General features: G+C 42.4%; 1 protein-coding gene and 1 pseudogene across 1 annotated transcript; one reads left to right on the top strand and one right to left on the bottom strand.

The window, feature by feature from the left end:
- Window positions 1–1720: 1720 nt before the first annotated feature.
- Window positions 1721–14556, bottom strand: LOC140497915 (small ribosomal subunit protein uS14-like; annotated as a pseudogene).
- LOC140497899 (zymogen granule membrane protein 16-like) lies at window positions 4551–10649 on the top strand. The gene is made up of 4 exons (XM_072599324.1): window positions 4551–4629; window positions 6604–6653; window positions 6845–6977; window positions 10225–10649. Exons 2-4 carry the CDS (start codon window positions 6605–6607, stop codon window positions 10535–10537), a joined length of 495 nt encoding a protein of 164 aa, XP_072455425.1. The 5' UTR covers window positions 4551–4629; window position 6604; the 3' UTR covers window positions 10538–10649.
- Window positions 14557–14688: the final 132 nt, after the last annotated feature.

The raw sequence follows: 14688 nt of genomic DNA, 5'->3' as shown, positions 1-14688 counted from the left end.
GTCCCAGACAATAGCAATTTGTCACTTCTGCAGCCTGTCATTCTGAATTCCAAAGCCTCAGTTGGATCTGAGCAGCTACTTGCTCTCTGTGCCCTGAATGACAATTACAAAACCTCTCATAAAAATGACCAAAGGAAAATGGAGACCTAGACCTATAGGTTTCTGCACAAATCTTGCCACTTCCTAGTCCTAAGAAAAGATTTGGTCTGTATCTCACAACTCCTGGTCTACGTCCTCGTCTGGGCCTCACAATTCAGTTTCCCACTACAGGAACTTTCAAGGTTCCTGGGCTCCACACTGAGACTAAAGAGTGCTACTACATAAACCTCACAACAACATCTAGAAAGGAGTTCAAGCACCAAGGAATCATAGTCAAGATCACTCAAGACCTGGTAGCTTCAATCGTAAATGAGAGGCAATCTTGGAATACAATATTCCAAAAGTCAAAAGATTTACTCTTACAATCAAGAATAACTTGCCCTGTAAAGCTGAGTATAACCTTGCAGGGGGAAAAAAAGTGGAGGGGGAGAAGATCTTTAGTGGGAGAGAGAACTTTCAATCCATTCTGGTGCAAAGCACAGGGCTGAGGAGGATCTTTGAAACACAAACAAAAGTTAAGAGAAACCTAGAAAGGTAATGGTATTTAAACAATTGGAAATGGCTATATAATAACATAGAGCTAACTTTCTAATATGGGGAGAAGAAATTAGTGTCCCTTCAGAATCATGTCTTCAGAAGGTAGTGAGGGCATTAAATAAATCAAACAGAGGACCTGGGAATGGAATGATTCTATTCTGAGGGTTTTGAAAGGGAGAAGAAGAAAAGACAGTAAAAGGAATCCACTAGTATAGAAAGAAGAAAGGGGTTTGACTGTTTCTCATAATTGGGATGTATGAGAAAAGTACACACAAATAGAAGGGATGGGGAAGCATCAGATGAAACTAATTCATATGAAATAAACAATGGAGTGTTGAACACATATACTCACACACACACACACACACGTACACATTTTGGTATAGAAATACATCAAACCCAACAGAGAAATGAGCAAGCATAGGGAGAGGATTGGTTAAGAGGGAGGATAACACTAGGAAGGGAGAAACAGCAATCAAAACTACGCCAGGAGACAAAACCAACTCCTGATCTTGAAGGCAGAAATTTAAGGGGGGGAGGGAGAAAAAATGCAAAAACAAGAACGAGAATCTGAAGTGGTATTTATCAGTTAGAAAATGGTTAAACAACTAATGGCATATGAATGTAGAGGAATGTTGGTGCTCTTAAGAGCTGATAAAATGAATTATTTCACAGAATCCTGGAAAATAGGAGCTGATGCAGAATGAAGGGAACAGAACCACAAGAGCAATTTACGTAAGGACAATGATATTGTAAAGAAAAGCAAATTTGAAAGATGTCAGAACTCTGATGGATGCAATGACTGCCCATGTTAATGGCTAGCTGCAGAGTACCTATGATGAAGCATGGTACAATGAAGGACTCAATTTGGACTCAATGTCCAAATATCTGTACATGACCAATGTGTGGATTCACTTTTCTTAACTATGTTTTACTTGCTATAAGGGTATTTTTCTCTCCATTTTTAATAAGGATTAGATGAAGGTTAGGTTAGCAATAATAATGTCCCAAAAAGAAGAGCACTGAATTTTTTTTTTACTGAAGATGACCTTTTTTAATTAAATATACAAATTAGCATAGCATGTACAACAGAATCAGATCTTTAGGTGGGTAGATCAAACAGTTGTCCAGAATCCAGTCAAATGGTCATCACTGATGCTCATGTAATCACTGAAGTGAGATCCATACATAACTTAGTCCAACTTGAAACTGATGTCTTTCGCATACTGCCTCAAGCACTAGTGGCACATGTTCACACCGTACTTGCGGATCAGGCCATGCCGGTTCGAACAGACACAGCATGACGGAAACCCTTGGCCAAATTTGCAAGGGTGACTCCAGTAGAGCAGCAGGTGACCCATGGTGCCACTAAGAAAGATCCGAGACAAAAGACTGAAGTTTTTGTAAATGCACAGAAAGAAGTACAAGAAAAAAGATAGTTTTGAAAATAACCTGTGGAATTCTTTAAAAAGCCAGAGGACTGAAGTAGAGATCCTTGTTTTCGTATACTTTTTCTATGTGCTGCTGTGTGTACCCTTTAAGGAGGATATTTAAGTTCATGATAAAAAATACTTTTAAGAAGGGGAAGAAAAGAAAGAAAGAAAATAGGGTTATTGGACTAATTGGTTTAACGCACAGTGGAGGACAAGAGTCACAGAAGTAATTACAGTCAAGCAAGACAATTCCAAAAGCTACATGTTAATACCTTGTGACTATATGATTGGCTGTTATATATGACTCATGCCTGGAATCAGAGTTAAGGGAGTTTTTTCCTGTTATAATACATGAAATTGTTATAGCCATGTCCCTCTTTTCCTTTTTATATCAAATTTCTATAATCTAGAAGTTTGGTAAGTACAATATTAAATCTATTAAATAAAAGATTGACACGGAAACATCTGAGTTACCATATTAGGATGCAAATATGAATGTTACAATTAACCTATATTTGTGGTCAAATTATAATCTAGGGGAAATGTCCTCCTAAGGGAGGAATGATTGAACAAGGTAATAAGACAAAGATGTAATGGGAAAATTTTCTAATTAAATGGAATAGTAAATTTTTAGAAAGCAACAGGATTAGACTGATTTCTCTAAGAGCTATATACCTATGTATATGATTGGCTTCCAAGTTTATTCATCATGGAAATTCAGACTTTGAGTATGTTTTAGTAATAAGTTCTAGAAACTGGAGTAAGGATTTTACACATAAATTTCATTGATAATGGTAAAGAAGCAGAGCCTCTCTTAGAGCCGTCCTGAGAATATACATATTCTCCAAGAATAGATATCTAAGAATCAGATAACTTCAGGAGATATCTGGGACTCAAAATATGCTAGTTAAATTGACATTGAGAATGGGTAACTAGGATACACACTAGGATACATTCCCTGATGTCCCAGAGAAGGAAATGGCATACCACTAGGACTAGTTTTGAGAGGGGAGATTTACATATCACCAAGGTAACCAAGAAAACTTAAACATAAACATCTTGAACCAAAAGACTAAAGGGATACAATAATTATCACCAATATTAACTGACATCGTCTTGTATCCTGCTAACCCATTCTCAATGTCCATTCAACTCGCACATTTTGAGTCCCAGATGTCTCATGTAGTTATCTGATCCCTAGATATCTTTTCTTGGACAATATGCATACCGCTCCAGAATATTTGGGGCAGCTTTGGTGCAGAGAATAGAGCACCAGTGCAGGAGTCAGGAGGACCTGAGTTCAAATCTCACCTCAGACACTTGACACTCACTAGCTGTGTGACCTTGGGCAAGTCACCCCAATTGCCTCATTCTGGGTCATCTCCAGTCATCCTGATGAATATCTGGTCACTGGACTCAGATGGCTCTGGAGGAGAAGTGAGGCTGGTGACCTGCACAGCCCTCCCTCACTCAAAACAAAGTCAAGTGCAAGTCATATCATTATTTCTCGAATGGCATGGTCTTCTTCAGCAATGAAGGACTAACACACACACACACACACCATTGTGAGCACTCTAAGTAGTTTGATCTGTACCTGACAATGTAATTATGCAATTATGGGAATTATGAGAAAACTTTATTGCATTGTTTGAACTTAGCTCTCCTCAAGATTCTTCTAGCATGGACCCAGAAGCAGCTGACATCCATAGACAGCATATCTATCCCAAGATTCTGGATGAGGGTTTAGTATACTGTCCTGGTCCTTTTTTCCTCTTCCCTTTCATTATGTTCCCTGTTTCAAGCATGTGTTGATTCATGATGTCAAAGTGTCTCCATTCTTGGTCCCTCTCTCTTTTCTGCTTGCTAGCAAACGATTGCCAACAATGATACCTGGGGCACACTTCTCCGATAGGTCTCCTCAAGGAACAGATCTCCTGGGATAAAAATGCTCATCCTGGCCGAACTGGCCTCTCCTGGCATCTTGGCTTATACCTGCCTCTCCTTTGTTGGCTAAAGAGTATGGGTTCTTTCGACCTACTCACTTTGACCAAAAAGACAAAATGTCAAGATATTAAGAAATGCTCTGTTTTCTAGACTAAGGCCCAACAAGCAAGCTACACCTTGAACCTGGCATAACAATAATTCTTTGGACTTCCCCTCTGGATGATCTCACCCTTGGCAAAATCATGTAATTATTGTGTTGCTTTGACCAGCAGCAGGTATTTTCTGAGCTTGGACAAGCACTTGCTGTATCCATGTTCTGGTCATGAAGCCCTGCTATGAATCAAACTCGTCTCATTGTTGCAGTTACCTCATTGTGTAGCCATTGCTATAAGTATTGAGATCTCTCCATGCTGCCTTGGGTCCCCCCACTAGGGGAGTGGCTGCAGCACACATGTCTAGATCCCCTCCTTGCTTACAAGCTGTTTCCCTTACTTTGAAATTGTGCTTCTGTTTGATTACTGACTCTGCTGTCTCTAGCCTGCTCTGTTTGGCTCTGGCCATGCACAGGTTAAATACTGGTGTGGTCCAGTTGACAACAGTGAGGTTGCAAGCACAGGTAACTGAGAGGATGGTAGTGCCCTCAGCAGAAACAGGAAAGTTGGGAGGAAAGTTTGGGAAGAATGATAATAAGTTCAGGTTGGGACCTATATCAAGTTTGAAATGCCTGTGTGACATTCAATTCTGCATATCCAAGAGGTAGTTGGAAGTATGGAATTGTAGCTTAGAAGAGACTAGGGCTAGTTGATGAGATTACCAGGTGAGCTATTATACCATAGAGAAAGAAGAGGGCACAGGACAGAGCGTCAGGGCCACCCACAGGTAATGGGCATGACAATCTAGGGCAGGGGTGGGGAACCTTCAGCCTCAAGGTCACATGTGACCCTCTAAGGCCTTGAACTGGATCCAAACTTCACAGAACTTGCTTGAGGACCTAGAAGGCTACATGTGGCCTCAAGGCTGCAGCTTCCCCACTCCTGATCTAGGGCATAATTCCCTATGTAGTTTGCAACGGAGATCTCTCCCAGCTGTTGATCTGTGATGTATTGTATGTATTGCTTATGGTCAGACAGTTAGAAGCCCTGTCTGTTGGCCCTTATTTCTCTGCTTGTATTTTCTGTTTTCTCTCTTGGTATATGTGATTAAAGAAGACTGTTGACCCCTCAAAAATTGCTTTCTTTTTAGAAAAGCAAATCTAAGAACCTGTGCTAGCAGGCCATCCTGGATACGTCAGGGTGCTTCCTGCTACAAGCAGGTCTATCTGAGGAAAAGGAGGAAAGCTCTTGCTTTGGTTCAGCAGGATAATGTAACAAAGATAAATTGACCTTTGTTGTCCTGGAGGGTCTGAATCAGTCCTGACCCACCCACAAAGACCCTTAGGCCTTTATAGTAGTATAGTGGAAAGAGAGCTAGATTTGGAATTAGGTGACCTGGGATCAAATCCTAATTCTAACACTGACTGGGGCTGTATGATCTTGGGCAAGCTTCAGTTTCCTTATCTGTAAAATGGACCTTATGCTTGTTCCAGCTACCTCACAGGGAGGTTGTAGGTATAACAGGATTATATTACAGGATTATAAAAATTCAAGTTGTTATTATCAGCTCGTGTCTCTTTGTGGGGATCTAAGCTACATTCTCTCTTTGGAGACTGTGTCTGTCCCAAGGACTAGTAAACAAAATCAGAGTGAAAGAAAAGTCAGGTGCTAAGAACTCCTTCCCCTTTCTACTCTCATTTCTCTTTTGTCAGCCTTGACTTCTTTCTCTTGCTGTGTGGGTTCCCTGATCAATTCATTTGCTTTGAAATGAGAGGAACTGAAAATCTTTTGTGCCTGTGGGTGACTTACCTTTCAAAAGCCTATAGAGAAAAGTGACTGATGTTCAGGAAGAAATAACTAATGGTAGAATTTCAGGCACTGTGAGAGGCAGGATAAAGGATATAATTTTGGACAGTGACCTTTTCCAGTGCCTTCAGTGTCATATCATTTAGGATGTCCCTTCTTCTATCTCCCCCTTAGGCCTCCCCTCTCTGCTGCCCATGACTACCCCAATGCCACTATCTTTACTCCTCCTTTTGTTCTGGGACACTGGTTCAGGCAGCTACGACCCTGAGAGAGACCCAAGAGAAGGAAGGAACCAGGGGGATATATCTGGCTATCTACACCACACCTGATCCTAATGGCTTTACAGTATTTATTCAGGAGGTGAAATTCACAGGATAAGAAATACGGGAGGGTCTGGGCCTGAGTTAAAAGAACTTGGCTTTTCCATAAGGTCACACTACACTGGGATCTGCCAGGTGAGGGGGTATGGAATGCCTAGTCCCTGTAGATTTGTTAGAGCCATAAGTTAGAGGTATGAGGATGCCAAGGTTAGAAAGGCAGACCCCAGGGGTCTGAGATGGGGTGTAGGGATGCCAGGAGCTGAGGTATGTGGGTAGGAAGCCTGGGACTGAGTTAGGAAATGAAGATAACTGGGTCTGATGTAAGAACAAATCAGGTGAATCCATTTCATCTCCTTCCGTCTTGGCTCCTAGGATGTTGGCATTGACTCTCCTTGCCCTATTCTGTGTGTCAGCTGAGTCTGGTAAGTGATCTGTATGCACAGGATACCTAGGTCCAGAGAGGGCACCTGAGACTTGAGAGGTGTATGGGATGGACATTCAACCTTGGGTCTGGAAAGAATGCAGATCTGTGGGGGGACTCCTAGAGAGGGTAACTGAGTTTTGGTGGTACTGCCACCTTCTTTGTCCCCCTTATCAATTGTTTTGTCTCTAGTTCAGCCACGGTTATCCTCCTACAATGGAGAGTATGGAGGAGGGGGAGGAGAACGCTTCTCCCACTCAGGCTACCAGCTAGATGGCCCCATCACTGCCCTCCGAATCCGGGTCAGCAACTACTACATTGTGGGGTGAGGATCCTGAGTGGGGCTGGCCCTCACTACTTGTCACTTTCTTATCCTTGGATTTTTTCAATTACTCCTCTACCACTCCCTCACTTACCTATCCTGTTGTTTTTTGAATAAAGCATCTCCTTTCAGAGATCTTTCCAATCATGAGTCCCATCCTCTCAAGTATCAGACATATTTGTGACTCAAACTCCTTCTTTACGATTCTTAGTTTTGCTTGTTACTGATACTTGGGGCATTTTTGTGCAGATGCTTATTACTGGCTTCTATAAAACTTTTTCTCCTGTGAATCTCTGGAAATCTATTGTTATATTTCCTACATTGCCACTATTCTCTACACTACCAAGTTTCATCAAGAAAGGTAGGCAGTTTTCTTTTTCCCCCTCCTTTTCAGTTGTAAGCCCTTTTGATCACATTTGAAAGCTTCCAGTCAAAAATACTCTTAACAACCCTTATTAGATGCTCTCTATCCCTGGCCAAGACCATCATCTTTCACATATTTTAAGCTGTGGTCCAGAAATACAAAGCCTGTTGCCTGACATCTTCTTAACCAGTCAACCAATCAATAACTAAACATTTATTAAGTTTGTACCACCTGCCATCTACTGTGCTAAGTGCTGGACCAGGTGTTTACTTCTCAGAATGTCCTTTCCCTTCTGAAACTTTTGTCTTTGATTGCCAGCACTGAGAGCTTTCCATTTCTTTCCCCAAATTTCATTATCCCTGGCAATGTTTCTAAGATTATTCCTGGATATATCATCTCTACCCACATGCCTCATGAGAAATAGATAGCAGTCACTGGGTTTGAAAAGTCTTTGGAGGTTCCCTGTAGCCTCCTGGATACATACCCAGACTGTGGTTCTTCATATTGTTAGGGTCAAGCTGACAAAGAAGTTTGTAACAAGGAGTCAGCAACCACCGTTACTCATGTCTTCTTCCTCTGACCCTGACCCGATGAGCTTTCTCCTGATAATATGGGTGGACCCCTATCCTCCGTCTTTGGAAGCCAAGCAGCTGCTTTCTTTTCAGACACTATAGTGCCTTCCTCTTCAGGAGGCCTTTCTTATCAATGACTTTGCTCCCAACTGTTCAAAGATCCTTCTTCCCTTTCTCTTTTGTCACTTCCTTATGCTCTCCTGCTTTCAAATACAGGTCAAGATTCCTCTCCACCTTTTCAGATCCCTTTTCTTCTTCATTTTCACATTGATTCCCTTCTTTCATTCTACAAGGAACATTTCATTCCCTGTGATCACCTGGAGAGAGGCCCCTTCATCTTCTTTGCTTGGATGGAGTCTATATAGGTTTATATACAGGCTTATTTAAAGTTACATAGATTACATAGATTACATAGGTTACATAGGTTATATAGGTTACAGTTTTCAAATATTTCTCTCAACCTTATCTTATTTTTGTTACTGACAAAAACCCTGGAGACAGGCAAAGCAAATGTTATGGGCTACTATTTAGCAAATGAGGAAAGATGAGAAGATGAAGTGACTTGCCCATAAGGACACTGTTAGCAAGTGGGAGAACCCAGGAAGACCCAGATATTTTGACTCCCTTAGACTCCTTCTTCTTTCCTCAGTATCTTTCATTCTTACCATCATTCTTTCCTCACTGTTACCTCCTGGTCACAGAAGACCTACTGTTCATTAAAGCTGATCCCCCTAGGCATTCAACCGTCCAAGTCAATGAGCATTTATTAAACGCTTACTGAGTGCGACTTTTACACACTTCATCCCATTCCTTCTTGCCTCCTCCAGGAAATTGCTCTGGCAATCATCCCATTGCTCTCATGCATCTCCCATGACTCCCTGGTCATTAATATCCTATCTAGTGTATCCTACTGACATCTCATCTCTCCCCTTCACTGCTAAACATCTTGGAAAATCTCTCTCTGCCTGATGCCTCTACTTTCTAAGCACTCATTCTCCTTTCAGATCCTTGCCATTCTGGATTCTCTGCTGCAACCATTCTTTCTGATCACCAATGATCTCCCAAATCCTGGGATCTCTTCTTCAGTCCTGATCTTCTCCTGACCTTTCTGTAGCTTTTGACAATGTTGACCCACCTCTCTTTCCCGATGCTTTGTCCCCATCAGCCTCAGAGACATCCTACTCTCCTGGTTTTCCTCCTACTTCTCTAGATGTTCCTTCTCTGACTCCTCATCCTCTTTTCCTTCATTTTCCTCAAGTGTCTGTGCTTGGCCTTCATCTCTCGTCAGCAATCTTAACTGCTATGATAGTTTCAAGTACCACCTCTGTATAAATGACTCCAGAATCCATCATCTCCATTCCTTATCCTTTCTTCTGGAATCTACACCTATATTTTCTTCTGAAAGTCTCACAGAACATGTTCAAAATCAACCTTATCTCCCCCCAGCCTTTTTCTTGTCTCCCCCCAAACCTTTTCTTCCTTCTAACTTCACTGTTTTAGGGGCATTACAATTCACCCAGTCTCCCAGTTTCAAATCCCTGGGGTCATCTTTAATGTTTCCCTCTCCCTCAGCTCTCATAGTTAATCAGGGATTGACTATGGGGCAATTTCTCCATTTGCTTCCTTCTCTGTTCCCACTTCTGCTATACTAGCACAGCTACTTGGGACTACCATTCTAAAGTTCTGTCATAGCCTCCTCAGAGGCCTTTCTTTTCCACCATCTACCTCCTTCATGTGAGGATAATATGTCCTCATGGTTTTGTTCCACTCTCAAACATCTGCAGCATTTTTATACTCTTGTCTCCTTAAGTAAATTTCTTTGCCTGGCACTCAAGGTCTTCTACAGTCTTATCTTTCCAAACATATCTCATACTACTCTCCACTTGGTATTCCACACTCCAGCTAAACTAGTCTTCTCTGATCTTCAAATGTGCTCTGCATGCTCCTGCCCCTGCATTTTTTTCCTTAGGTTGTGCCTAAAATGCTTTTATCACCTGTTGAATTCTGGCCCTCCTTTAAATCCTTAATTCGATTAGCACCCTGTATAAAGCACTCTGCAAATCTTAAGGCACTATTTAAATGCTGACTATTATTATTATTAAGGGTATAATGTTCTGTCTTAATACATATCTCCCCTCTGCCTAGCACAGTGCTTTACACAGAGTAGGTGCTTGAGAAATGCTTGCCATGTTTATAATACATAATGTTCAATCTCAAAGGCCAGCACTGTCTACGACATTATTCTACCTTTCTTCTCAGTAGGATGCTAAAGACCTGTCTCTCTTTTTTCTTCCTTCTTCCTCTCCCACCACAGACTCCAGGTCCGATATGGCAAGGAGTGGAGCAATTATGTTGGGGGTACCCAAGGTGACCTGGAGGAGATTTTCCTGTATCCAGGCGAGTCAATCATCCAAGTGTCTGGCAAATATAAGAAATACCTTCGGAAGTTGGTATTAGTGACAGACAAGGGCCGCTACATGCCTTTTGGCAAGGACACAGGCACCAGCTTCAATGCTGCCCCACTGTACCCCGACACTGTTCTTCGATTCATTAGCGGCCGTGCTGGCTCCCTTATCGATGCTATTGGCCTACACTGGGATTCTTATCCCAGTGATTACAGCGGCTGATAATCATCCAGACATAGCAGGCCCAGGAGCTGTCTCTCCTTGGGAAAGTCCTTGTCCCCTCAAACCCTACCCATCACCTACTAAAGGGTTCAAATAAAAGGATATTGCTGAAGCCAGTGTGTGAAAGTGTGTTTCCATTGTGTGCCTCTAACCCAGAGCAAGTGTGCCTTTGTTTGTATCTGTGAACCTCAAAGTTCAGTAATTCTGTTTGGCATTAGGCCAAAGGATGCTTGGGGGTATCTCCAACAGTCTTACCCTCTCTGAGCCTGTTTTCCCATCTATAAAATGAAGATAACATTATCTATCTTAATTTCACAGGGCTGTGGTTGGGTTCAGATGAGATAATGTATATCAAAGACATTTTCTCAAGAGCAGATATAAGGGCCTAGCAAGGACCATCTTTTCCTGAAGAACACAGGGATGGAAGTGTTTACCAAACCTGGAATTTTAGAGATGGTATGGAGATGGTTGCTGTGGCTCCTCTCCAGTTCTGCTCTCCTACTCTCCTCCTCATCCTAAGATAGATTTTTTTTTTTTGCTTGCTCAACCTTGAGATGGACAGAGTCAGATAATAGGGATTCAAACCCCACCTCTGACATTTACTATGTGTCTGACCACAAGCAAGTCACCTAAACCTGGGGTTCATTTTTCTCTTCTAATCAATGGCTACTGCTCATTGTAGTGCCTCAGAGGTTGTGGCAAAGCTTTAATGGCTCTGGAGAAGTGAGGCTGGTGACCTGCACAGCCCTCCCTCACTCAAAACAAAGTCAAGTGTAAGTCATGTCATCATTTCTCTGATGGCATGGTGTTCTTCTGCAACAAATACTGCTCATTGTAGTGTCTCAGAGGGTGTGGTAAGGCTTTAATGAGTTAGGGTATGTAAAGGCCTTTGTAAACTGCCTTGTGCTACACAAATTACCAACTACTATAAGGACTTTTCAGTCTACCCTTGCTGCCAGGTACAACATCCCGTTTTCCCTCAAGAGTCTGTGTGACTTCCCTAATAGGCTCCTGACCTTATCCTCTCGTTTGTTCTGAACCCTAAATCTTGACAGCAATGTGAGCACTGAACAGGAAGTCAACGTTCTGGTACCAGCTCTGATACTAAATCTGTGATCTTGGGCAAGTTCCTCAGTTTCTGAGAGGCCTCAGTTTCCTCACAGGTAAGATAGGGAGATAAGCCCTGATTATCTCAACAGTTCCTTATGGCTCTAACATTTTAAGTGTCTATGATTATCCTTCCCAGAACTGGGGCTCTGACCCTAAGATCACTCCTAGTCCAGAAGTTATCTTGACCCCAGAAGAGGAGGATGACTGAGGATAACCCCTGACACAAGAAGAGAAGGATGACAGCATGATTTTGTAACCCATGACTTGGGGATCTCCAAGTTTCAGGCTCACAAAGACCAGGTCTAATCTTAGAGTCTGGCCCCTAAAAGCAATTTTCTCTTTTGGCTCCTATACCCCTCTCCAGATTTTCTCTGAGTCACCATATGTAGCTTAAATATAACATATGTCTAGGTTTCCACAGATGCAGATAAATTCCCTAGGTATGATATAAACATTCGAGGTAATAAATGCATGTCTGATACAAGACAGTATTTTATTCCAAAGAAATACAAAAGTCTCACAGGAGTCTGTAAATAGACATAGAAAATGCAGTTAGTATTCATAGTAGCCTAGAAGCTCTTCCAAAGGAAAATGAACTTGCTACCATCAGGCAGTCCAAAGAATTCCAGAGTGTTAAGCAGTCCCTTCCATACATATAGTACCACCCTTTGATTTGGACTCTTTCTGGAAGGCAAACACACTTTGCGATTTCTGGGCAGACAATTCCTTTCTCACTAAGAGAAATATTCCCAAAATATTCCCAAAACTTGGTATTAAAATGGGCAATAACATATAGGTCTTCTATACTAGCAGCTCTCTGTATATACGGCCATGTAGATGTTTCTGTTCTTTCTCCCACAAGATCCCTTTCTGGAAAATCCTTTTTCTTCTAGAGGATCTGCTTTGCAGTTCTTGAATCTGGGAATACTTTGGAGGCAACTTCCAAGACTGGTGATACTCAAGAAATCTCCCTTGTCAACTAGAAAGCTAGATTAAAAGATCATACCGCCTAAAAAATTGGGGTTCAGGAACACTATCCCTGCACTTCTCTCTTGCAATATATAGGGAAGCTTATGATTATTTCTGCAAGAATTCTTGAAACTCCACTATGGCCCCAGATCCTCCCATGTCCTGGCCTGGAAAAGGCCACTATCAGAAACTCTTCCCTCTGACCAAATGAGCAAGAACACATTTAACTTTTATGTCCCCAATGCTTTTGCACTGTTTCTTACCTCTGTGGAGACTCTGCAGTCCAAGAATCTTTTACAAAGGGAGAGAAACAAAACAGCATTTGTGAAACACACTATCAGAATTGAGGCTGCCACAGAGGTCAGGGCAGTGTTCTGCATTGGCTATGTTCTAGAATAGAAAGACATAGGATTGCATGAGGACATATATATATAGTGATATATACACTGTGGGGTTTACTTCCTATCTTCCTTCCCCTGACCTTACCATTGCAGACTTCCATGAGTGAGAGGGGAGAGGGCAAATAGGTGCAGACCACACCAAGCGCTAGGCAGCAGGCACACTGTCAAGAAACTAAAGTGACTGTAGGCCAGTACATCTGAAAACCTCCTGATCAGAAGCAGAGAAAAGAGCTGGAAGCCATAACGAGAGAAAGGATACAGAGGAGCAGAAACTATCAGTTATTATGAATCCCATTGGGCTGATTTCACTCACTGTCTTCACTGATTTTCCCCTATCTCTGATCTCTAATCCCTGAGACAGGACTCAGACTCTCCTTTCCCTCATTCCTTTCTTTTGGGCCACAGGCTACTGTGGTCAGGATTTCTCTGAGCCACATTCAAATATCTGGAAGAACAACTGGGAGACATTTTGGGAACTATCAGGAAAAGGATGCCACCATTCAGAAGCATGTTATCTAGCTTTTTTTTTTTCAGTTTACTCTATTATGAATAATAAGCTATAAGATCACAACATGTTGTCTCTAAATCTATGGGTGCAGTATGCAATACATTGAGAGGGGGGAACCTAGATGGCTCAGTGGATAGAGCAGTGGGCCTTTAGTTGGGATAGACCTGAGTTCAAATCTGACCTCAGATACTTCGTAGCTGTATGACCCTGGGCACATCACTTAACTCAGTTTCCTCATCCCCCAAATGAGAAATAAATGATAACCCTCTCCAGTATCTTTGCCAAGGAAAACCCCAAATGGGTCATGACTAAACAACAAGAAAAACCCAGGTAGGGATTAGGAGCTAGATATAGGTGTCAGATTTTGGTTTTTCAATATTTGGAGCAACTTTCCATTTCATTCCCTAGATTAATATTGGACCAGCCAATGAGAAGTTAATCCAAACTGCTGAACAAAATCCGAGCCCTGCTATAGCATGAACTTTTCTGGGAAGGGGAGGGGGGTGAAAGGATTGAGCAGCCCAGGTGTTTGAAGGCTGTAGTCCACCTACGGGCCAGGCAGGCTATTGCAGGTTCTTAGGCTGGCTATCCTGCCCAAGAAACTGAGAAAGCTGGGTTGGTGGCTCCAGTAGAGTGCCACCTGTAGATAATGCCACTCTTACATCCTCTTGCTACATAATTAGCACAATGATACCCTGACTTCCTGTTGCCTTACGTCTACATCAAACCACACAACCCAGGGAGTCTTATGGGTTGTTGTGAGGATCAGATGGAAAGTGCTTTGTTAACCTTAAAGGCAGATGTAAAAATAGTGATTTTAAAATTGGTCCGTTTCACCAGTTATGCTCCTGTTCCCAACTTCCAGTGTGGTTGTAGGGAAAAAACTGCTGAGCCTAAAGTGCCAACTCTACTGCATCTTGCCTCCTGGGGGATCCCGAGTCCTCGTCGTCCCGAGCTGTCCTGACTCGCCTCGTTTCACTTTGCCTCAGTTCCTGCAGGTCTCTCCGGGTTTTTCTGGGAGCGTCCTGCTCCTCATGTCCTGCGGCACCACAGGATTCACAGCTTGTTCAGCCGATCCCCAATCGATGAGCATCCCCCCAATCTGCAATCAATCGATGAGCATCCCCCCAACCTGCAATCAATCGATGAGCATCCCCCCAACC

This window comes from Notamacropus eugenii, chromosome 1, assembly GCF_028372415.1.
Source record: "Notamacropus eugenii isolate mMacEug1 chromosome 1, mMacEug1.pri_v2, whole genome shotgun sequence".
NCBI lineage: Eukaryota > Metazoa > Chordata > Mammalia > Diprotodontia > Macropodidae > Notamacropus > Notamacropus eugenii.
The sequence above is the reverse complement of the archived record's forward strand: the minus strand, read 5'-3'. Positions and strand labels throughout refer to the sequence as shown.

What these genes read in the sequence shown, in the direction of transcription:
- LOC140497899 (XM_072599324.1), top strand. Translation starts at nt 6,605, where the DNA reads ATGTTGGCATTGACTCTCCTTGCCCTATTCTGTGTGTCAGCTGAGTCT. An exon ending in CTGTGTGTCAGCTGAGTCTG is followed by an intron (nt 6,654 to 6,844) that starts GTAAGTGATCTG and finishes TTTTGTCTCTAG; the next exon opens with TTCAGCCACGGTTATCCTCC. An exon ending in AGCAACTACTACATTGTGGG is followed by an intron (nt 6,978 to 10,224) that starts GTGAGGATCCTG and finishes CTCCCACCACAG; the next exon opens with ACTCCAGGTCCGATATGGCA.